This window comes from Saitoella complicata (genome assembly GCF_001661265.1).
Source record: "Saitoella complicata NRRL Y-17804 unplaced genomic scaffold SAICOscaffold_16, whole genome shotgun sequence".
Lineage (NCBI taxonomy): Eukaryota > Fungi > Ascomycota > Saitoellomycetes > Saitoellales > Saitoellaceae > Saitoella > Saitoella complicata.
In genome coordinates this window covers 293,332-316,241 of record NW_017567007.1, presented here as the reverse complement: position 1 = coordinate 316,241, position 22,910 = coordinate 293,332, and the positions used below count along the sequence as shown (strand labels likewise).

At 52.8% G+C, this 22,910-nt stretch overlaps 11 protein-coding genes and 2 non-coding genes across 13 annotated transcripts; 8 read left to right on the top strand and 5 right to left on the bottom strand.

Annotated features, from left to right (window-relative positions):
- Positions 1-126: 126 nt before the first annotated feature.
- Positions 127-1,701, top strand: SAICODRAFT_94284 (SE-domain-containing protein; the record flags this gene model as incomplete). Its single annotated transcript, XM_019171928.1, has 2 exons — positions 127-238; positions 292-1,701. 2 exons carry the CDS (start codon positions 127-129, stop codon positions 1,560-1,562), a joined length of 1,383 nt encoding a protein of 460 aa, XP_019023284.1. The 3' UTR covers positions 1,563-1,701.
- Positions 1,702-2,797: 1,096 nt separating this feature from the next.
- Positions 2,798-3,968, top strand: SAICODRAFT_30924 (uncharacterized protein). The gene has a single exon (XM_019167794.1). It carries the CDS (start codon positions 3,261-3,263, stop codon positions 3,837-3,839), a length of 579 nt encoding a protein of 192 aa, XP_019023283.1. The 5' UTR covers positions 2,798-3,260; the 3' UTR covers positions 3,840-3,968.
- Positions 3,969-4,076: 108 nt separating this feature from the next.
- On the top strand, positions 4,077-4,168 carry SAICODRAFT_t111. Its single transcript has one exon. It is a non-coding gene; the product is annotated as a tRNA-Gln (tRNA).
- A 685-nt stretch (positions 4,169-4,853) lies between these two features.
- Positions 4,854-4,941, bottom strand: SAICODRAFT_t105. Its single transcript has one exon. It is a non-coding gene; the product is annotated as a tRNA-Gln (tRNA).
- Positions 4,942-5,099: 158 nt separating this feature from the next.
- Positions 5,100-5,411, top strand: SAICODRAFT_58584 (histone-fold-containing protein; the record flags this gene model as incomplete). Its single annotated transcript, XM_019169618.1, has 1 exon — positions 5,100-5,411. A coding segment is annotated over one exon (312 nt), but the record flags the coding sequence as incomplete, so codon positions are not given.
- Positions 5,265-6,313, top strand: SAICODRAFT_30923 (uncharacterized protein). The gene has a single exon (XM_019167793.1). The coding sequence runs from the start codon at positions 5,469-5,471 to the stop codon at positions 6,162-6,164; it is 696 nt and encodes a 231-aa protein (XP_019023281.1). The 5' UTR covers positions 5,265-5,468; the 3' UTR covers positions 6,165-6,313.
- A 198-nt stretch (positions 6,314-6,511) lies between these two features.
- SAICODRAFT_26225 (uncharacterized protein) lies at positions 6,512-9,983 on the top strand (the record flags this gene model as incomplete). Its single annotated transcript, XM_019166922.1, has 3 exons — positions 6,512-6,615; positions 6,667-9,157; positions 9,213-9,983. The coding sequence occupies 3 exons, from the start codon at positions 6,512-6,514 to the stop codon at positions 9,981-9,983; spliced, it is 3,366 nt and encodes a 1,121-aa protein (XP_019023280.1).
- A 124-nt stretch (positions 9,984-10,107) lies between these two features.
- Positions 10,108-12,084, bottom strand: SAICODRAFT_58766 (putative ubiquitin-like activating enzyme; the record flags this gene model as incomplete). The annotated part of the gene is made up of 4 exons (XM_019169628.1): positions 10,108-11,694; positions 11,748-11,831; positions 11,886-11,966; positions 12,019-12,084. The coding sequence occupies 4 exons, from the start codon at positions 12,082-12,084 to the stop codon at positions 10,108-10,110; spliced, it is 1,818 nt and encodes a 605-aa protein (XP_019023279.1).
- Positions 12,085-12,517: 433 nt separating this feature from the next.
- On the bottom strand, positions 12,518-13,714 carry SAICODRAFT_30920 (uncharacterized protein). Its single transcript, XM_019167792.1, has one exon. It carries the CDS (start codon positions 13,690-13,692, stop codon positions 12,649-12,651), a length of 1,044 nt encoding a protein of 347 aa, XP_019023278.1. The 5' UTR covers positions 13,693-13,714; the 3' UTR covers positions 12,518-12,648.
- A 375-nt stretch (positions 13,715-14,089) lies between these two features.
- SAICODRAFT_82067 (mitochondrial Dihydroorotate dehydrogenase) lies at positions 14,090-15,493 on the top strand. Its single transcript, XM_019171265.1, has one exon. It carries the CDS (start codon positions 14,299-14,301, stop codon positions 15,445-15,447), a length of 1,149 nt encoding a protein of 382 aa, XP_019023277.1. The 5' UTR covers positions 14,090-14,298; the 3' UTR covers positions 15,448-15,493.
- Positions 15,494-15,927: 434 nt separating this feature from the next.
- Positions 15,928-18,488, bottom strand: SAICODRAFT_66485 (uncharacterized protein; the record flags this gene model as incomplete). The annotated part of the gene is made up of 5 exons (XM_019170235.1): positions 15,928-16,091; positions 16,268-16,323; positions 16,463-16,720; positions 16,748-18,129; positions 18,482-18,488. The coding sequence occupies 5 exons, from the start codon at positions 18,486-18,488 to the stop codon at positions 15,977-15,979; spliced, it is 1,818 nt and encodes a 605-aa protein (XP_019023276.1). The 3' UTR covers positions 15,928-15,976.
- On the top strand, positions 18,487-20,046 carry SAICODRAFT_58783 (Hydroxyethylthiazole kinase; the record flags this gene model as incomplete). The annotated part of the gene is made up of 1 exon (XM_019169631.1): positions 18,487-20,046. One exon carries the CDS (start codon positions 18,487-18,489, stop codon positions 20,044-20,046), a length of 1,560 nt encoding a protein of 519 aa, XP_019023275.1.
- Positions 20,047-20,799: 753 nt separating this feature from the next.
- SAICODRAFT_26219 (uncharacterized protein) lies at positions 20,800-22,893 on the bottom strand (the record flags this gene model as incomplete). Its single annotated transcript, XM_019166921.1, has 1 exon — positions 20,800-22,893. One exon carries the CDS (start codon positions 22,891-22,893, stop codon positions 20,800-20,802), a length of 2,094 nt encoding a protein of 697 aa, XP_019023274.1.
- Between the last annotated feature and the right edge of the window lie 17 nt (positions 22,894-22,910).

The following is a 22,910-nucleotide window of genomic DNA, read 5'->3' as shown; positions in this document are numbered from 1 at the left end:
CTTCCTGCGATGGATGAGCCTAACCCCTGGCGGTCCGAGACACACACAGTCGCCGTCGTACGAGTCGACCTTTTCTTGCCCGACACCCCTTAGACGCTCTTGTACAATCGAAACGGAGAAAGCAGGATGGTCACGAGAACAGAGAGAGAGCATGATGTTATCATCGTTGGCGCGGGTATCCTTGGTTCGGCTGCTGCGGTCGCGTTGGGAAAGCAGGGCCGCAAGGTTCTCCTGATCGGTGAGTTCGGCTTCTTCGGTAAGAGTCGTGGATGTATGCTGACGGTTTCGCAGAACGCGATATGTCTGAACCAGATCGTATTGTCGGAGAACTTCTACAGCCCGGAGGTGTCAAGGCGCTGCATCAGCTAGGTCTCGCGGATTGTCTGGAGGGCATTGACGCGATTCCCGTACATGGATACCACTGCATATACCACAATGAGGGTGTTGCTATTCCTTATACTTCGACGGAGGGTGTACCAGAACGCGGAAAGAGTTTCCACCATGGACGGTTCGTGATGAAGTTACGCGAGGCTGCGCTCAAGGCGCCGAATGTGTCTGTTCTCGAAGCGACTGCGAATAACATCTTCACTAACAGCGTTACTGGCGCTGCTCTTGGTATTACTTGTACGGTTAAGAGTACCACAACTCCTCAGCATCACTTCGCTCCATTAACACTCATCGCGGACGGATGTTTCTCCAAATTCCGGTCAAAGTATATTCCGAAACAACCGGCTGTCAGATCACATTTTGTCGGCTTGGTGTTGAAGGATGCGGACCTACCTGCGCCAAATCACGGACATGTCATTCTCGGCAATAACCCACCAGTCCTCGTCTACCAGATCGGCACCCACGACACGAGAATCTTGGTGGACGTGCCAGGGAAGCTCCCAAGCGTCGGATCAGGCGCGCTGAAGAAGTATTTGGAGGATACAGTATTACCGGAGCTGCCAGAATCGATTAAACCATCATTCAAAGACGCATTGGAGACCCAAAGATTACGAACAATGCCCAACTCCTTCCTTCCACCATCCGTCAACAAAACCCCCGGTATCATTGTCCTCGGCGACGCAATGAACATGCGGCATCCCCTCACAGGCGGAGGCATGACAGTCGCCTTCACCGACGTCGTTCTCCTCCGGGACCTCCTCTCCCCCTCCCTTGTACCAACACTCTCGAACCGCGACCTAGTGGTACGGCAAATGGAGAAATTCCACTGGCAACGAAAGCACCTGAGCTCCGTCGTCAATATCCTAGCAATGGCCCTCTACGCCCTCTTCGCCGCCAACGACAACCGTCTCCGCGCCCTCCAAAACGGTTGTTTCCGCTACTTCCAGCTCGGTGGCCCCTGTGTCGAGGGTCCCGTTTCTCTCCTTTCCGGTATCAGGCGTCAACCACTCGTCCTGTTTATGCACTTTTTCGCGGTGGCGATTTATGCTATTTATTTGATTTTCGCGGAGAGTAGCCTTGTGATGTGGCCGGTTATGGTTGTGCATAGTGGGGCGGTGTTTGTGAAGGCTTGTCAGGTGTTGTTTCCGTATATTTGGAGTGAGATCTTGCCGTAGTCGGCGGCTGTTGATGGAGGTGAGGGGAAGACAGAGGATGGGGATAGTTATAGATAAGAAAGAGAGCATGTGCGGGGATTTTGGCGTATTGCTTGGTTTTGGTTGGATACCACAAGAAGAACATGAAAGAATCTGCTCTATTCTTGATCAACCCATTACATTCCCTGCATGATCCGAAAATCTCCTATGAAGAAAGCTCTGCTTCGAGCTTGACTCCGTTGACCGGATTCGTCGCGGTGACAGCGGTGCACCAGCAAGATACGCGATTTTACGTCATAAAGGCGAAGGACGGGCAGCTTGGAAGGCCTATTGAATGTTATATCGCACAATGTATGCCCATTTGCTGTATAATTCCGGGTATGATTGATACGTGTTAGAAGCTGCTCAGATTGTTCCCACGGCTGGTCGCGAGCTGGGTTGTCATGATGGGATTATCGGGAAGAGGAAATGACCTATATATTCTCGGACGACTTATAGGAGCTCATACGGCTGCTAAAAGATGTAGTACCAAGCTTAATCGACAGTGTTATGCCAACGGTAAATACACTCAGTGTAACGTGCGAAATTAAAACATTTGAACCCAAGCCTCCAGATCTGCGAAATCACTTTGCTTAAACAACACGTAAATGCAACGATCCCTTGTACATGGTCTAAACAGGGCTTTACGTTCAATATGGTGCTGTCGTATCAGCAATACTATGTTGATGACTGCCAACCATTGTACCCACGGTCGCCGATGCAGCAAGACTTTCGTCAGTGGCAACGAAAACTCCACCGACCCTGGTATGGGAGTAGATTGATATATAGGCATAACCTTCTATTAGCTTGTCACTTATAGGACTAGCCTGCCTCCCATGTATCTCCGGCGAAATCCCCGGTCACGGGTCAAGGTTGCCGTGACAGAATATGATCAAAAGAAACAGCGATTCCAAAGTTGTTTGTGATAAACAGGAGTCGTATGATCAATAACGACAATTCATATTCTTCAGGTTCATCTTCACTGAGCGAGCCAGCTTTTGTGCGCTCCGATCCGATCCTCAGCACCAGAATAGGCGCGCTAGCACCTCCGCATCCGGAAGCTGCAGAGTACCCACTGCGAGTGTCATCGTGACCAAAGCCTTGTCGTTAGCGTATCTGCTCTGTTCATCCTCTGTTCGTTTTTTTTCCAAATCAACCACTCTTGCAAACTCTCTACCCACTCTCTCCACCACTTTCACTACTATCAAGTACGTAGTACTAGAGATGTCTTGCAAGTATGTTGGCTTTTACTTCTTCCGCTTACTCTTACTACGCTGTTACCGCTTTCACCGCCTTTATGGGGGTTGTTGGGCCGTTTGAGGAAGATATCACGGTCAAGATGACCGGTGAAGAAGAAGTTGTTGAAGTTAAGGTGACCGAAAAAGGAAGAGGTCCATCTGCTACTTCGCTGCAGACGAGGAGACTGAAGTGGAGTACGAGAGTGACACTGGGGAGGACTCCAAATCTGACGACAGCCGAGAGACTGAAGTGGAGTCCATTAGCGACTCAGAAAAGGACTCCAAGTTGTTTGACAATAGGAAGGGATGCTCCTGCGGGTGCTTGGCCCACTCCTTGGCTGACCACCCTGCCTGGCTTGTGGTTGAGGATCGGGAAGAGTCTGAGCGCCTTTGGGCCCTGTTTTCAGGTGCCGCCTGTGAGGCCGAGGCCACCGGGGAGGACATGGTCGAAATCCTCTACACCACGAAGGGCGGTTCCGAGCTCCAAGATGTGCTCTTGAACGAGGTGTCTAGTTGTTCTGTTCCGAAGGAAGTCGCCATCCTCGAGGAAGTTGCCGTCCCCGTGGTAGTTGCAACCCCGGAGAAAGTTGTTCGTTCGAAGAAGCTTAAGCTAACGGTCGAGACGGAGTACTGTACCTTCAAGGAAGCTATTTTGCCCTGGTCCGGCCAGATGGACTACGACAGGGAGATAAGGCGGGCGTCCGAGCCTGAAGCCGAGCAGATGCTGGTGGATGCGGCTCGCCTGAAGGCCATGTATTTTGCAGAGAAGGCAGAGGCTGCTGCTAAGGTCGCTGCGGTGTTTGAAACTACGCAGAAGACCTGGAATATGCTCGCACAAGCAGCTATCTCCAAGCACTGTCCCAAACCATCGGCTCGCCTTCTTCCTCAGGGGTTGAGGGATGAGATAACTTCCCAAGCCGTTAAGGTCAAGATGGATGCGCGTCGCGATGCTCGTCACAGCACCATCAACGGTTTCAGGAAGAGTGTCTTGTCAGAGCTGAAGGAGCTGCTTCCGAAGTGAGTGCAGAAGCACGAAGAGTTGTGAATGTGGATGGTTGGAAACCGTTAAAGAGGCAGCAGAGGTTGCCCTTCCGTAGACTACGAATAAGCCTATGACGGGAAGCGTTGTGAATGTGGATGGTGGGTGGAGTGTATCGTGATCACAGGTTGTGAGGGAACGAGAAAGGTGAAGCTTCGAAACCAATCTTCAAACGGTTTGCATTCAATTACATTTGCGACAACCCCGGCACACAACACCGGTTGTGTAGTGTAGTGGTCATCACTTTCGGTTTTGAGCGCTTCTTGGGCGACAACTTCCGAATAACCCCGGTTCGAACCCGGGCACGACCTGTTTTGGTCCCCTGGAAGGGACCCGTGTATCTCCGGCTGATGCCCTAACAATGACATATAGGATAGACCTTGAAAGTCTGCCTTTGTGCTCGCGAATAAGTCCCTCTCGGTGTTTGTATTGTTAGGAGCTCGAGCATATACGTATATCAATTGCGTATACATTCGAATTCACCGTTGGGCTCGTGCCGCAAGCCAAGCTATATATCGCTCTTGATCAAGAACTCAAGAGAGCCCGAGCTTGTTGGAAGAGCGAAAAAAATAGACATACTCGCAGTTATTGCCGAAGTTAGGTTCCCCTGTGTGATAGTTGACGTTTTTGCATATGCGCCACCCCTAGCGTTTTGGAGAGGGGAAACAGCCTTCTCACGAAGTAGCTTATGAACTCCATTTTACCTGCATTTTTTTTTAAATGTGATAAACGAGTCTCGTGTGGCAACCCTGACTTCCATAAAGATTACCTCCATACTCAGTCAACCACGGCTCGCGGAACTTTGCTGATGGCGTTAGCCATGGGGCCGGCTGGCGTTATAGTTGTTGGGTTAAAAACTCTGACGAAGGTGTGGCAAGATCACTCATATCCTTGGACCGAGCCCGTTGTGGAAGGGAGTAAGATGGCCACTGCGCTACTGCAGGAAAGCATTCCGGTCGTCTCGGGTGTTCAGACAGCAAGAGGAAACATGAAAAAAGGTCGTGCCCGGGTTCGAACCGGGGTTGTTCCGAAGTTGTCGCTGAGCGTTCAAAACGGAAAGTGATGACCACTACACTACACAACCAGCTTTTGTCGCTTAATCCAACAAGAAGCAAATGAGGTCTTGGCCAATTTTTAACAGTCATTTAGCTGCAGCGCGTGCCTCAACGCGTTCTGAACCTTTGGGAACGCAACACGCATCTCCATTGCCGTTGAAAAGCTCGGTCGTTCTCCTTCGTCGTCATGAACAATCCTCAAGCTGCTGTCGTCAAGCCAAAGGCTCATCCTCCAATTCCTCCGCGACAGCCAGACGGCACGACACTCCTCCCTCTTGCTCGCATCAAGAAGATCATCAAGGTCGACGACGAGATTACTCAATGCTCAGCGCCTGCCACTTTTCTCATCTCAGTGGCTACAGAGATGTTTATTCAGCACCTGGCTGCGGCTGGACATGCCCAGTCGCGCTTGGATGGAGCGAAAACGTTGCGGTATAAGGATTTGGCGAACGCCGTGGCGAGGAGGGATGATCTGGAGTTCTTGTGTGATATTATCCCGAGAACGACCACGTACAGACAAGTGAAGGAGAGGAAGTCAGGCAAGACAAGTGTGGCGATGCAAAACGACGATCACAACGCATTGGAGGCCGCCGTTGCTCTCTTCCGCAGTACACAGCAGCAACCGACATCCACCCCCGTCACCGCAGCCCCAACCCCTCGAGTCGAGCCCGCACCAGTTACTATGCAGCAACCAACTCTCCAAATCTTTCCTCTCCCCAATGTCGCAGGACCAACCCTCCAGACACTGCAACCACCATTGGCAACCCTCCCACCAATACAATCACACACCCCAATTCTCCCACCGCCAATGCAACCCTCCTATCCCCATACCTACGCCACCTACTCCTACCCTCCGCACGTCCCAGCACATCCCCATCCTTACTACCAACAACCCGCACCCCCAATTGCAACACCCGAACAACAAGCTCACTACGAAGCATACTACGCGGCACAAGCACAAGCAGCACAAGTCGCTCACGCGCAACAGATTCAACAATACGAAGCGCAGCAGGCTCAGTTGGCGCAGATGCAGGGAGGACAAGCACATGGGGTGCCTATGTCGAGTTTGTTGAGTGGACCAGGACCGCAGGCGAGTCCGGCGGCGACGGCTGGACCCGGGCCTGTAGGAGGAGATGCGGCTGCAAGGGTTGTGGAGACCCCGGCGCCGGGCGGTGAGGGTGGACAGGCGCAGGCAGCGGTAGAGCATATGGAGGGAGTAGAAGGACAGACACAGACGCCGGCTGCGGAGTAAGGTATCAAAGGGCAGTTGTGGATTTGGAGGGCTTGAGTATTTTGGATGTGGTGAAGGACGGGCAGCCTTGAGAGGAGGAAAGATGCATCCGCAAGAGATGAAATATTATCTAGGTATCGTAGATTGATACGGAAACGATTCTGCCATCCAAATTACTGCCCAAACTGTCAGGACTTGTCCATACTTCAGCGATGTTTGCATTCCTGCAGCGGGGTGCATCGTACGCTGCCTGACGTAACGACGAGACGACCACCCTACCTCGACGACTTTGGAGATCTGACAAGCTGGAAGAGAATCGTTTCTTCACCATATTACAACTTTAGATCATCTCATCTACTTGACCAACGATGGCGGCTGCCGGCTACGTTGTGTCTGCCCATAAGGCGACGTCTGTTCGTCATGCAATTAAAGCCTACTTCACGTCGCCGACGGAGCAGAACTTGATTCTGAGGTAAACGTCCTTGTTGAGTTCCCCGTTATCCTACTAACAAGGCGTTTGCAGCAAGGCAAACCGCATCGAAATCCACACACTTTCCCTCGAAACTGGCACGCTCCACTTCGACCACGAATTCACAGTATACGGCCGTGTAACTGTCATCCAAGCCTTCCGCCCCGAAGATGCCAGAAGTGATCATATCCTGGTCGGTACGGACATGTACGATTACTTCACCCTTTCCTGGGATGCCGAGAAGAAGACAATCGTAAACGAACGGAGTATCGGAAACCTACATGATCACGTACTTAGACAACCAGAGTGCGGGAGCATTAGTTTGGTGGACCCGTTGCAGCGGTGTATGGTTATGCACTTGTATCAGGGGCTGTTGAGTATCGTGCCCATGGCTCAGCCATCCCGTGATAAGCGGAAGAAAGCCAAACTCGAAGTTGGTCAGTTGGAGGAGCCTTATGGAATAAGGCTACCGGAGCTCAATGTCGTCGCGTTGAGTATGGTGCACAGTGAGAAGAAGAACCCGGTTGTTGCGGTGTTATATCGGGACAATGAACAACAACGACGTATGAAGACGTATGAGATCGCCTTGAAAGGCGAAAAAGAATTAACTGAGACGGAGTTGAAGGCTGGTGATTTGGATCAGGGAGCGAAGTTGTTGATCGGGTTGCCGGCGCCGGTTGGTGGTTTGATCATTGTGGGCGAGCAGACCATTACATACTTCCACGAGGAGTTGCAATCTCCTCTGAAAAGGCCGATTGACCCGACTATCTTCTCCGCATACGCGCAAATTGATGCAGACGGATCGAGATATCTCTTGGGCGATGACTACGGTAACTTGTACGTTCTTCTTCTGATCATCCAAGATTCTGTCGTCCGCGATATCCAGGTCAGCAAAATCGGCGAAACATCTATCCCGTCAACGCTCTCATATCTTGATGCTGCACACGTCTTTGTTGGGTCTCACTACGGGGACTCGCAACTCATCCAGATTCTCGGCGAACGGGACGCGGAGACTGGCATGAACATCCGTATTCTGCAATCCATGACCAACCTTGCGCCTATTTCAGATTTTGCGCTGATCTGTCAGTCGGATCAGGTTGGAGAAGGACAGATCGTAACCTGTAGTGGAGCATACAGGGATGGAAGTTTACGTGTGGTAAAGCATGGAGTTGGGCTTGATGAACTGGCCGTCGTTGGGGATATGCCTGGGATCCGACACGTGTGGGCGTTAAAACCGGATCTGGGATCTGACGTGGACAGTACTCTCGTTGTCTCTTTTGTTAACGAGACGAGAGTACTCAGACTCGATCCGAATAGTGAGGAGGGTGATATTGAGGAGCTGGAGGAGTTTAATGGCTTTGCGTTGAATGAGCCAACGCTTGCTACAGCGAATATCACTGGTGGGCAGTTGGTGCAGGTTACGCCATCTCAGGTCTTGGTGGTTGATGCTGAGGGTGGTATGGTCCGAGCAACCTGGAGTGCACTGGAAACCAAGATCATTACGGCCTCTATCTCGCGTGACAGAGCTGTCGTTGCTCTTGGTGGTGGTGTTGTCGTCTTGCTCAACCTCACGGACGGCGCCGTTGAAGTCGCAAGAAGCACGTTCCCTCATGAGATCGCATGCGTCGACATTTCTCCGGAAGGCGGGCCGTTCTGCTCCGTCGGATTGTGGACACAGCCATCGGTACATCTCCTGTCTTTGCCGGAGTTGAAGGTTGTTGCGTCCGAGGAGTTGGGTGGTCAGGTTATTCCGCGCAACACCCTCGTCACGCAGCTTGCCGATGTTCCAAATCCGGTCTTGATGGTGTCCATGGGAGAAGGAACGCTGTACACGTATTCTGTGGATGCTACGTCTGGCTCCCTGTCCGATCGTAAAGCTACGAATCTCGGAACCCATGAACTTCGGCTTACCAGAATGGGCTATACGAATAGTGTCTTTGCCACTTCGGATCGCCCGACGATCATCTACGGTAGTAGGGGAAGGATTGCGTATTCGGCTGTCAATCTTCGTGAAGCTGTGGATATGACACCATTCAATTCTCCTGCGTTCCCTTCATCACTTGTGATCGCTTCCGAGGATGGGTTGAAGATTGGTACTATCGACTCCATCCAGAAGCTGCACATCCGGACAGTTCCCTTAGGTGAACTTCCAAGACGGATCGTACATCACCCACGTGCAAAGGTGTTTGGTGTTTTGACGATGAAGCTCATAGTAGACGAGACGACTGGAGACGAAGACCAGAGGAGTTACTTGAGGATTGTTGATGATGCGACGTTCGATATTACTGATGCTTTTGAGATGGATGAGTGGGAAATGGTCAGTAGCATCGCGTGTCTGCCACTAGCAGAGAACGGCGGTGACTTAATTGTCGTGGGTACGGGATGCTCGTTGCCTGAAGACGACGAAGCAAAGAAGGGCAGGTTGTTGGTGTTCGAAGTGACCGGCGAAAAGAAATTGTCGTTGGTGTCAGAAATGGAGACCAAGGGTAATGTGTACTGCATTGATATGGTGGAAGGCCATCTCGTCTTCGGATCAAATTCAGTGGTAGGATACGGAAGACCTGAAGGAGGACATATTTGCTGACAAACGAGACCTACAGGTTTACATACATTCTTACAACCCCACTGCCCAAGGCGCAGATCAGTTCAAACAGATTGCATCGAAACGTTCCGCGACCATCGTCCTCACGCTTTCTGTTAAGGGTTCCATCGTTGTCGTGGGTGACTTGATGAAGTCCGTCTTCGCACTGCGTTTCAATACTGCCGACAACTCACTTGAAGAGATCGCAAGAGACTACGCCGCATTGTGGATGACAGCTGTAGACGCCATTAACGATGACACCTACGTCGGTGGTGAAGCCGAGGGCAATCTCGTTATCTACAAGAGAGATACCACAGCACCAACGGAGTTGGAACAGACAAGGCTACAAATTGTGAGCGAGTTCAGAGTTGGCGAAATGGTGAACAAGATCAGACAAGGACAACTGGTGTCGTCGTTGTCACCTGCAGAAACTGAAGGCGCAGCGGTCACTCCGAAATCTCTGTTTGTCACTGTAGATGGCTCAATCGGCATTTTCGGCGTGGTGAATCCGGATAAATTTGACATGTTGGACAAACTACAGAACAACCTCACACAGGTGATCAGGGGTGTCGGAGGTCTTGAGCACGCCCCATGGCGAGCACTGCGAAACGAACGCAAGTATGCTGACGCACCACTACGCTGCATCGACGGGGATCTCATCGAGCAGTTTTTGGAGCTGAGTCCGGAGGATCAGCAGGCTGTTGTGGAAGGAAATACTGAGGCTGATAGGTTACCCGTTTCTCTAGAAGAAGTGGGTAGGATTGTTGAGGATCTGGCAAGGTTTCACTGAGCATGAAAGGCAATACAGGGTTGGTGCTTTCTTTGAATCGATATTTTATCAGTCAGGATATACGGTTATAAACCATAATCCAGTCCTATCGGGGTATATCTGACTATATTCCCTTGACCTCCGCCTAATCCAGAGTGATAACACCATCATCGTCTTCAATCACAATCGTCTCCGTAGCCCTGACGACACCATCCTCTTCCGCCACGCGCCCGCGCTTCCTGATATCATCTTGATGATCATCACTCTCCAGCGATCGCTTCTTTGGGTTAACATCTGCGGGGATAGAGTCGTTCTCCTGTGCCATGGGTGCTGGTTTTGGTTTCCGTGGAATAGAGCAATCCGCCGGCTGCACCTGAGGCTCCTCTTCCGGCGAATTGGCGACGTTAAGAACGAGATTCTGTCGCGTTTCATAATCGTCGTCCGCGTCGTTCTCGTCCACGACAGTCAAAAATGTCCCATCAGTGATTCCCATCTCCCCCAACGTTCTCTCAAGGTTATCATCGAAATCGACATCATACAGCAGCTTATCCGTCATGATACTGATTTCCTCGCCATACCCCAGAGGACCCGTCAGATATGACACGAGTTGCTCAATCGTCGTTCGCTCCAAATTAACATTGATCGAAGCTCGCCCAACAGCACAAACCTCACAAACCGAATTAGGTGGTCGCAACGGTTCGGAATTAAACGCCCTCTCCGCCCTCCTACTCAGAAACACCATCCGCGCCTCGTCCCACTTTCCTTTTAACACCTTGAACGCCTGCAACACGCAAACGCCCGCAACGATCGCATTCGTGGTAGCGATGGCGGGGATGATGTTACCTGCCATTTGCTTGATCTCGAATTTGGATTTGGTGGGTATGTGGAAGATGAGGGAACGGATGTTTGAGGCGGCGGCGACGAAGTCGAGGGTGTCCGTGTCGTCTTTGTCGAAAGAGAGGATGGGAGGTGGGCTGCCTTCCTTACCAGCCTTCTGGAGTGCGGTGAGGCGGGTTGAGAGGCGGTTGAGGGAGTCGATGAAGACTGCGAAACTCTCCTCTGCGTCCCAGACCTTCTGATCATGCTTGGCAAGCTCTTCGCCCTCTGCAACTTTAGCGCCCAGATCATCATATTTGAGTACATGCGGCTTCTCCCTGTGTTTCCACATATCTTCCATCCCCCGTAACCGCTCCACATCCTTCTCAAACACCTTTTCCCATACCATCCTCGCGAACCCGTCCGTACCCATGCTCTCTCGAATCCGTTTAAGTTGTTCTGCTTCCGCACGGAGTGTTTTCACTTCTTCCTTGTTGTCTTCATCGGTATGTGTAACATCTCCCGCATCCTCCTCATCTAACCCGAACAGCTGCGGGAAGAGATATGATTTTGCCCATACAATACAATGGATCGGCTGGGACGGCGTACTACGGATCGTACACACCGGAAAACTCTTAGGTACTTCTTTCGGGTTACAGTCGTAGCACTCCGTCTTCCCTCCCTTGATAACCTGGACTTGTCCGAGGAATCCGGTGGTGCCGGATTCGATTAAGGGTACGTCGGCGGCGAGACACATCTGGTTTACGTAGCGGCGTGCGTCGAGGTTGTCGAGAGCGTTGAAGACGATGTCGAAAGATGCGAACCAGGACACGGAGAATTCGGGATCCTTGATATTGGCGTGGTGTGCGACGAGTTTGACATCTGGGTTGAACTTCGCTGCGGATTCTTTGGCAACCTGAGTGAGAATGTTAGACACGCTATCTTATGAGAGCGTTTGCGTAGTCCTACCAATGCTTTCGACCTCTTGATGTGTTCTTTTCTGAAGAGGAATTGGCGATTCAGATTTGAAAGATCGATGGTATCGAGGTCAACCTATCCCACCACCAAATCAGCACGGGACGCTGCAAACAGCGAAACAACACAAACCATGTGAATTTCTCCAAAACCAGTCAATGTTAAATTCTTCAACAGCTCACACCCAATGCCGCCCGCGCCGACCATCAAGACCTGCTCACGAGTCGATCAGCCAGCGCACGTCGAGAATGCTTAATGATAGGACCTTTGAGGTCTTGATCTTCTCGCTCAATGTCGGCAGCGACTTTTCTAAATGTGAATATCGGCTCATTGCAATTGCGACGTATTTGTCTTCGACGTCGTACGCGTTCGTCGTACGTTCAGGCGCTGCAGCGCACTGCGGGCCGGTGCGAGCGACATCATCGAGCAAGGGCCGTGCGAAAGGAGTTGAGGGTGGGTCTTCAAGGACTTGGAGAGCAGCATCTGCATCTGCAAATCTTTTATGGGGCAGCAATGTTTCTCGAGTCTTTTCGAGGCCGTCGTCTTCAGCTTTGCCTCATACTACCCTACTTGTTCATGCGGTTGGGCCTTCACTGTATGGCATGCGCGTGAGAAGGCCCGCCGAGCGTTAGGGACAACTTTGACACCTCACGGGTAACCACAACCCACAAGATAAATTGTACTTATATGATCTTCAATGTCTGGTAATGCTCGTTTTCGTAAGAAGTTACTTCCTTTCCTACGACTTAACGACATTCACAACGCATCCCCACTCCTCCTTCTCCGGATCCCTCTACTCGTCGAGATCTCTTCCCATGGCTGTTCTTCTCCCTTCACATTCTTGATGTCGACAAGCTTCACTCGTCCGTCTTTTGCTTATCGTCACGAATCCACCCTACTCCTTCTTCACTGGAGCAGAAATCTTTCTGGCCGGCTTCGCGTTCATCTGCAACTCCCCCTCCACCTGCGTCTTCGGCGCACTCAACATCGTCAAATACTCCCCAACACTCGTCACACACTTCAACGGCTTCCTACCCAGGCCGTCCTCTCCCTCTGCAACTGGAGGTTGTACCAAGTTCCCACTGACGTTGATTGATTCCGGGTCTGCGACGTCGTGCCATTTTAGACGGACCCAGCTGTCTTCTTCCGCGAGCCGTTTGGCGGCGAGGTTAGAGTCGATTTGTGGGCCTTCTGAGCTTGCGGCCTTTGCGGTGACCGTTACTGCTCGGGGTCCAGCTGTAGGAGCAGCAGGTCCTTCGGTCTTCTTTTGGGCTTTGGCGAGGGTGTCGAGTTTGTCGACATAGTTGTACGTCTGTTTCAACTGTACCACACTCTTCACCGGACTCAAATGTAGCTCTTCTCCTCGTAATACACCAACCATATAGTTTCCCCAGTTATTCTGTATCCGTGCGCCGAAAATCTGGCGGTCCAACAACCTCCCCTCTCCACTCTCGAACCCCTGTCCTTCCTCGAGTGCTTGTCCCAACTCACGTCCACGGTCCTCGTCATAGTATTTTTCGAGAGCGATGGGGACGTCGACTTCGATCATGCCGGCACGAGGCTTGATCTTTGCGGAGAGTGGTTCGGAGTTGCGGGAGGTTGTTAGAGGGCGGGTGTTAGGGCGGGTGGGGTATTGGAAGAGGTAGAGGTGCTCATTCAGGCGGTCGGTGGTGTAGATGTCGTAAGTCTTGACGACTGGATCATCGTCGTCTTCTTCTTCCTCCTCCTCCTCCTCCTCCTCGTCTGAGGGTTCTTCCTCGTGGTGTTCTTGTAGGTCCTCGGCGTGTACTGGCCCGGTACCAGCGTCCGCTTCATGCATGCTGATGTCCTGGGCCATCATTGGAGGGATAGGATCCTCAGGCTGCTCAGCCATCTGGTCATTGCCGATGCTCATGTCTTCATCGATGTGTTCCTGAGGAAGCTGGACTCCAACTTCCATCTCCTCATCCTCGGAGTCACTGAGAGGGTTGAAAAGCGACATGAGGGTAGATCCGACGGGTTCTTAGATGGTCTGGATTTGGTAACGCAGGAAAATAGGATGCGCTGGCCCTGGGGATGCTCGGGTTGATTTTGGTGTGTTCTGTTTGTAACGACGAACTTTGACCTGCCGAGTTCGTACGATAAGGGTTGGCACACCGATAAGACTTTGGTGGGTGCAAGACAAACAGATTACACGAAGATTATGCTTCTCAAATATCATAGATTTCGTCCGATTCCTTGCTTCTTTGCAGAGACTTTTTTGGTTGGCGGCACCCCGGATTCACGACATGCTTCACCGAAACCAGCAATCGCACATCTTCGTTACAGCCCCACCACAATGTCCTCCCCGCGGGCCTTCAGAGCCCTCTTCCGGGTGTCAATCGCATCCACCGCTCGCACAACCCAGCGAATCAGTCAGCGCACCCTTTTCGGCCGTGCAACCCGTCCCTCTACCCCATTCACTCGTGCCCGCAACGCCGCGTACGGAGTTCTCACCCTTGCCGGTCTCGGTGTCGGTGCATTCTACGCAACAGATTCCCGATCCGCTCTTTGGCGCTATGCGGCTATGCCAATCCTCCACCTCACCACTGACCCCGAACAGGGACACTGGCTCGCGATCAAGGGTTTGGGTATGGGAATCGGTCCCTTCGACCGCGTCTCCGACGATGAGCGATTGGCTGTCGAGGCATTCGGCAAGAAATTCTCTTCCCCCGTCTCCATGGCCGCAGGCTTCGACAAACAAGCCGAAGCTATTGACGGACTTTTCGACCTCGGCTTCTCCTACGTTGAGATCGGATCCGTGACACCACTTCCACAGCCGGGAAACCCACTTCCCAGATTCTTCAGATTACCAGACGATAAAGCTGTGATTAACCGTTACGGCTTCAACTCTGACGGTCACGAAGCCGTTGCGCGTCGTCTCCGGGATCGCGTGAGGAAGTGGGTGATCGACACTTTCCCATCGCCCTACAACCTTCTCTCTCAATTCCCCGACGGCGCCGCAGTCGCCGACGCGGCGGGTCAGCCTCGCTCCTTGAGACCCGGAAAGGTGCTTGGTGTCAACCTCGGCAAGAACAAGACAGGCGAGGAGATCGAGGATTACGTCAAGGGCGTCAGAGCCCTCGGCGCCTTTGCTGATATCTTGGTCATCAACGTCTCCTCACCCAACACCCCAGGCCTCCGATCCCTCCAGAAGAAGGAAATGTTGGCATCACTCCTCACAGCCGTCGTCTCCGAGCGTGAGAAACTGGCCGAGCCCAACCCTCGAGTGTGTGTCAAGATCGCCCCTGATTTAACCGAGAGCGATATCGAGGATATCGCGTGGGCCGTGAAGGAATCCAAGGTCGATGGTGTCATCGTATCAAACACCACTATCTCCCGCCCATCACACCTCATCCACCACCGCTACGTCGAGGAAATCGGCGGTCTCTCCGGACCCCCCGTGAAACCCCTTGCCCTCACCGCTCTCCGAACCCTTCGCCGTCACTTGCCTAAGGAGATCACCATCATCGGTGCCGGAGGTATCTCGAACGGAAAGGACGCAGTGGAGTTCGCTCGTGCTGGTGCGTCGTTGGTTCAGGTTTACACTGCATTCGGATACGAAGGTCCTGGCCTCCCACGAAAGATCAAGGATGAGATTTTGGAGGAGTTGGGTGGACAGAGATGGGTTGATATTATCGGTACTGAGAACGCTCCTGTGCTCGCTCTTGCATAGATTCTATCAGAAAAATACTACAAATATACCATCATCTATACCTACTACCTCATGTCTATATCTGCTTCGCAATCTACATTACCTCCGCCGCCAACCTCTCCAAATAAAACCGTCTCGCACTATGTGGTACCCCCTCCCTCAACGCCCTAAGTATCAATTATCTCGATCACCCCCCGTCCGTACTCATAGCCCCTCAAATCCCTATTTCCAGACACGTCCTTGCCGTCACAATACGCCTTATCCTCCAAGTTTAAGTTTCGGATTGTCTACGTTACCCGCTTGAAAGCCGCCGATTACCCAATTGGGCAATTGCATATCACTAGCGTCCGTTCAATCTCCGTTGAGGCCGCTTCGCTTCGGGAGGTTCAGTCAGTCAACTACGGTGCTGCCTGAGGAGGGCGAGGAAACCATTATATCACGTATGTTGAGCATTCTTCGGGGCGGGTGGTTGTTATTAGACATGTGTTATAAGTGGGAGTTCCGACATTTCAGGCATGTAATTGAATGAGGCTGGATTAGAAGAAGATGTTTACAGATCCACCCTCGTCAAACTCTGATCCCGACTCCTCATCCTCGCCCGACTCTCACTCCTCCCAATCCTCCCTCCCAGACCCAACCCCATCCCCTCACCAGGTAAATTTAAGCTACTCGTACTCCGCATCGCGAAATGTGCGCTACTCCCTCCCAACGGTAAGCTCGTCGCGCTCTGGCTCTCCTGTGCAGTGTGATCCGCTGATATCGAGGAGGAGCCAAGAGGTGTGAGGATTCCCGTCCGCTTAACCCGTGATGAGCGGGGGCTGGTGGGAACACTCGCACTAACCCCACTCCCCCTCGACGACCGAATATTCGGCGCAGACGCTCTCCTCCCTGGCTCCCCTACAGCATACCCCATCCCCATTTCCGGATCAGGACTAACCCCAGCCTCCCGTCTCCCTTCTTCGAGCTCGATATCTTCGGCTGTCCCAACACTGACATACTGCCCATGCGCATCCATAACCCTCTTTCTTCCTCCGACCCCCCACTTGATTCTCTTCTGTACTTCCTTAACCCCCCTCCTCATCATTGCCGCTCGTCTCGCAGGCCCGATCATAAGCAACATCACAACCACAAACAACGCAAATACGAACAGCGACGCAGCGGCGATGGTATGCGTATGTCGAAACGACGCCGTGAACAGTCCCGCTTGAACCCTTGCGGGAAGAAGTGGGAGGTACTCCCCGCCCGGTTGGAACAAGGCTTCTGCGTGGGGTTTATTAGGTCCGAACCCGACCATCTCTGACACTTTCTCCACCGCCTTCACCCCAGCAACACTACTAATCAGCGAAACCTGAGAAGAGGCGTACAAGACCATCCTCCCCAACGTCCAACTAACATCCGTCCCATCAATCTTATCCACACTCCTAAACGCATCCGCACTCCACCCCTTCCCCTCCGCCGCCTCCTCGAGCTCTTTCGTCCCGTTATGGCCCGCTTCGACAACGGGCAGACGTGGTACGCCAATTCCGTCATGTAAGACCTCCAGCATCCATCCCGCTTTAAAACACGCCTCTTTCAACCTCTCCTCATCGACTTTTTTCCCATATCCCCCTGCTGTTAGAGTGGTGAGGATCTCGGTCCAGGGTTTCGAGCAGAATGTTTGGACGCGGGAGGAGTATGTGACATAATCGTACGCACCGCCCATATCGAAGATATCTTCGGATGCGTGCCAATATTCTGACACGCCGAGGAAATGGTTGATATCGAAATCGATGAGAGGGGCGTGGACGCCGTTGAACAAGCACGGATAATCCGGACACGGCGCATCCTTGCCCAATAGTGACTGTAGACTGTTCAAGCATTTCTCGAATTGGCCCGTGCCCTCCAACGTGATCGTGTTCCCGTTGACTGTCTCTATGTCAAGCGCACCAGGCGGGAGACATGGATCAGCATACGTCCCCCCACCCTTATTCTTACTCGACCCAACAACAGCCTCAAGATGCCGTCTCCGCGCCTCGTTCGCCCCAAACCCCAACCACGTACTCACAAACACCCTCCACTCCCTCCCCACTCCCCCCACAGTCCTCAACCGCACCAAATACAAATCATCATCATGCCTCTCCGCTTCCGTCGCGTTCGGTGCAAACGCAATCTGTGCGCTCGCGCCGCCCATATCCAAGAACCCATAGGTTGGGTGTTGGTTTTGAGGGGTAGGGGGGGTGGAAAGGGTATCGAGGAGGTAGTTGATTGTGAGCCAGCCGTAGAGTGCCTCGACTTCGCCGGGGATGACTTGGATGTGTGAGGAGCAGTCGGGGAGGAGGAAGGATGTGTGGGCGCGGGTGTATGCGCATGTCTCGGCTAAGATCGCGGACTGTTGCTCTGGTGTCAATAAACGCATCCCCGCGGTCGCGAGTAGGAAGATGGGCGTTTCGGAGATTTTGGAGGGTGGGATGAGTGAGAGAGCGTGTTCGAGCAGCGGGGCGAGGTGTGTCCCCACCTCTGCTGGGTTCTGTGCGAAGGTCGAAATACCGGGGTGGACTTTGAGTTGCCATTTCTTTCCCTTGCGATCTCCTTTCTCCACGCGGGGGAGTTGTGCCAAGGCAACCTCATCTGCCTTCGCGCGTGCCGCGGTGGGATCGAGCCAGGAATAAACTTGAACGCGAGTTCCACTCGAGCCCGCGTCGAATACGACACCGTACTTCCGGCCTTTGTCCCATTCTTTGTCTTTTTTGCCCTTGAAGAAGGAGGTGTCTGGATCGGCTGGGGTTGTCGTTGCAATCGTCGTTATTCTCGGAGGAGGAGGAGCGCGGATGGTTAGGTTGGCCATTGACTGAGTGTTGCCAGGCTCGTATATACAGGACGGGGCAGCAAAACGAAGGTGGAATCGAGCAGGACCAGCTGAACACGACGGTGAATAAATGCACCCGCGGGCCTTTTGGTGTAGCACTTTGTACGAAGCCACTTGGAGCGCGATACGGCCAGCGCGGATGCAAGTCGAGGCAGGCAGGCACGCACACACGCTCAGATTTATTCGGCTCACCACTCCTCCTCGAACAACCAGCCATGCCAATTGACAAATCCAAGATTGACTGGTCCCTCTACCTCGTCACAGACCCGGACATGATCCCTGAGGGTTCAGATATCTACACCCATGTCCGGGAAGCCATCAAAGGCGGCTGTACCGTCGTCCAACTCCGAGAAAAAAAGACTGACACTGGGCTCTTCGTCGAGAAGGCCAAGAAACTACTCGAGATCACTCGGGAATATAATGTCCCTCTGTTGATCAACGACCGTGTCGACGTTGTCCTTGCATCTGGCGCAGACGGAATCCACGTCGGGCAAGACGATATGGACCTCAAGGATGTAAGAAGGTTACTTGGGCCTGATGCAATCATTGGTATTTCTGTCGGCTCTATAAAAGAAGCAAAAGTTGGTATCGCAGGCCGCGCAGATTACTTTGGCCTTGGCCCAATCTGGGACACAAACACCAAGAAACTCACAAAACCCCTCGTCGGAACAATGGGCGCCCGGACAGTTCTTTCCTACATCGAACAAAATGCTGGGTATGAGATTCCATGTGTCGCGATCGGTGGGATTAAGGACTACAATATCCAGCGCCTTTTTTTCCAGAGTCGCACGGGGACAAAGTCAATTTCAGGTATTGCCATTGTGTCAGCGATCATGGCCTCTACAACCCCATACGACGCCGCCAAATCCCTTCTCACGTCCATCAAGACCCCCGCCCCATTCATCCCCTCTCCTCCTTCCCCCTCCCTCCTCCACCCTGGCGACGCCCTCATCACCAAGATCACCCAGATCATCACACAAATTGGCAAGAAGGGTCCACTCGTCCACCACATGACCAACAACGTCGCCAAAAACCTCCAAGCGAACGCATCCCTCGCCATCGGCGCCTCCCCAATCATGTCCGAAAACGCCCTGGAAGCTGCCGACCTCGCAAAGATCAACGGCGCCTTGTTGCTCAACATCGGTACCGCACACCCTGAATCCCCCGTCGCCATGCTCGAGGCTCTACGAATTGCAAACACCGCCGGGACTCCTGTTTTGTTGGATCCAGTGGGTGCTGGAGCGACGCAGTTTAGGAAAGATACCGTGGCGGGGTTTTTGGCGGGTGGGTATTGCGACATTATCAAAGGCAACGAAGCCGAAATCCGCGCCCTCCTCGGCCTCTCTGCACATGCCCGCGGCGTAGACAGCCTCCACTCCTCCTCCTCCGCCTCCCGTGCGGAACTCGCTTCCACCCTCGCCCGTCGGGAACAGAACACGGTTGTCGTGAGTGGGGCCGTGGATGTCGTGTCAGATGGTGAACGAACATTTTGTGTGAGCAACGGGGATGCGATGTTGGGTTTTATTACGGGGTCGGGGTGTACGCTTGGGACGGTTATTGCTACTTGTGCGGCTGTTGAGGAGGATAAGTGTGTTGCGGCGGTGGCGGGGTGTGTTGTTTATGGTATTGCTGCGGAACGTGCGGTGAAGAGGGATGATGTCAAGGGACCAGGGACGTTTCAGACGGCGCTCGTGGATGAGATTTGGAGGATTAGGGGGGAGTGTGGGGAGGGTAACCTCGATTGGGTCAAGGGAGCGAAGGTTACCTCTGCGTAAGAAAATGTGGGCAGAGATATCAAAGTCGAGAATCGAATGCTCAAGAATCAAAGCTCAAAAATGCCTACAGCTACAGAAAGTATTCGCTCATCTCAATAAATAAGGTCTCAAAGTCCAGAAACCCAGCTTGAAGCTCAGCGACGACTAGAACCCAACCTCGACACGGAGAAGAAGAGTACAATGAGGACGTGGACCAAGACAGGTGTGTGTTCAAGAAGCTGCTTGTTTCAAAGTGGGGACGATGGTCAGCAAGATTCATTCGGGAACCAAGCGATTGATTTACCTTGGGTGATCCGCTCGCTCCGTGCAAGAGCCTCAGCCTATTCAGTTCAGCTTGCGAAGCCTTTGTCGGATGCGTGATGGGTATGCCCATGGAGGCCGTGGGGAAGTCTAGGGTCATTGTCAGTGTTCTCAGAAGATACATTACATCACTGCGCTCCTTATCCTTTAAATAATCAGAAGACGCGTGAGACCTATGGTATTTTTCGCACCCCCCAAAATAGACACGATATCGATGGAGGTCCACGGTGACGCATACCGGGCCCAAGGGCTTGCTTTCACAAATTCACCTTAGTGACGCTTTAGGCGATTCTTTGACTGTGAGAAGGTCAGACGAATCTACGTCTTTCGAAGCAAATAGCAAGTCTGCAGAAGATTACTGTGGACGTAGCTTTCGGTCGGACTCGGGAGGTCATTCCTCATTTAAGCGGGTAAACGAAGGTATTATTTAATATACCGTCCCAACGCGTTCCTCTACTCATCAACATACCCATCCTCGTCACAACCGTTCACCGGCGCCTCGACCCCACCCAACAACATCACCCTCTCCACCCCACCCACATACCACTCCGCCTCCACAACCTCCATCTCCGGTCTCTTCTCCACACCAGTCTCCACAACCCTATAAAGATTCGGTAAATCGTCGTACTTCCTCAGCACGTCCTCCCTCGTTGATGTCTCTGCGATAGACGCGGTGTGTACGATTGAAATTGGTGGAAGATTGATGATCAGGGGTTTCTTGAGGAGTCCGAAGGGAAGTGAGAGGCGGACGAAGGGTGAGACTTCGAAGAGGGAGGTGTTCCTAATCGTGCGAGCGGTAAGCGGGATCTGAAGTCGCAGCTTTGTCTTGGTGCCGCTTTGTTGTGGGTCGAGGGTTTCGATATGTGTGGCTACCATTTCCTCCAGAATAACATCTTCCGTAGTTGTCTCCGTTGGGGTGGGAAGATCTTGGCGCTTATCCCCGAACAACGTTATCCGGTCAACCAACTCAGCCTTAACGTGCTTTACCTTCTTCCCCTCCGGTACGCTCACATCGAACTCAACCTCCGCTACCCGTCCCGCTACACACATCCCCCTCATCCTGGCCTCGACCCTAACCCCGTCTCTTCCGCCATCCGCTTGGACTTCGCGCTTGTATTCGTCCGAGTTATGGATATCCCATGCCTCCGCCACATCCACCAATACGGTTTTCTCAACCGTTTCGAAGCTACCCATGAGCTTGATCTTCGCATACGCAGTCAACGCATACCGCACCCTCGCCGTATACCCCAAATTGCACGTACTCGGCGCATCAATTGGGAGAGCAAATGCAAAGGGAAGGGCGTGTTTCCCGTTCGCCAATTCCTTATACCCTGACTCGTCATGTGGTACGACGGGGTTGATCAGGGACGTGTAGTCGTCTGTATCCTTCGAAGGTGTCTGGTATATTTGCCGAGCAGCGTAGAAGACATGGGATCGCTGAGGATGTGTCCGGTCGTTATGCACCTCCTCATACCCAACAACCTCAACTCCCACCTCGCCCACCTTGACCTCGCCCACTTTTCTCTTCCCCAGCCTCCCTAGTGTGAGACCGTCACCTACCTCCACCTCAACGTATCCATTGATCGTGTCCCCTGCGCGGAAGGTACCGGTTGGGTGCGTAGGAGCTGGGTCCCGGATGAGACGCAGTTTAAGGTTGGCGGTGCGGGCGAAGGTGTGGATGCTGGGGTGGTCGCGGAGTTCTTGGGAGTAGGGTGGGAGTCGGATGGGCCGGAAGGGGAGGTGGCTCAACGAAGTCAATGGGTCGATGATTTGTATTTGAGGCTGCGATGGCCGTTGAGGTTGGGGGGTGTAATGAGTGGGTTCGGGTGCTGGTGTTGGTGAGGGAAGGGGGCGGTCGCGGTAGGGTGAAGTCGTACGGTGGTGTAAGATGGGCGCAGGTGTGATAGAGGAAGGAAGGTGAGTCGTTCGGAGAGGCATACTAACTTCATGACGATATGACGAGGATGTAGACGTTGACGGAGCTGGCGAGAAAGGTGCATGCGGAACTGAAGCACCAGAAGAGGTTGAGATGCGTGATCCGGGTCGCGTATCAAAAGAATACCGCCGCGGAGATGCGACGGGCTTCTTTGGAGGCAGAGGAGGTGGCAGTTCGGATCTTACTGGCGATGTAGGATATGCGCCAGGCACATCGACCTGATAGGAGTGCCTCCTGGCGTACTGGTCGTACTCAACTCCCTGATGCACAGTTGACATTGGGCGAGATTGTGGATAACCCCACATCACTGGCGACACAGGTGACATCTCCTCTTCACATCCATAGCTCTTGTGATGCCCCAGGTGCAAGTTGCTCATATCCAAATGCAGTCCTCTCTGCGGACAGTCAAACCCCTCATACCCAGCCTCATACCCCCTTCCCTCCGGCTCCAAAGAATTCCCAACTTCAGGCGGCTCGATGACATCCCTGTCGGCCGGCGGTGGCCACACAGGATCCTTCGAATACGTAAATCCAAACGGCTTAATCATCGACGTTTTGTAACATGAGCTTTTGGCGGTAGTGTTTACGCAGTCGTTAATCAATTTACCCATTTGGGACAAGTGAGGGG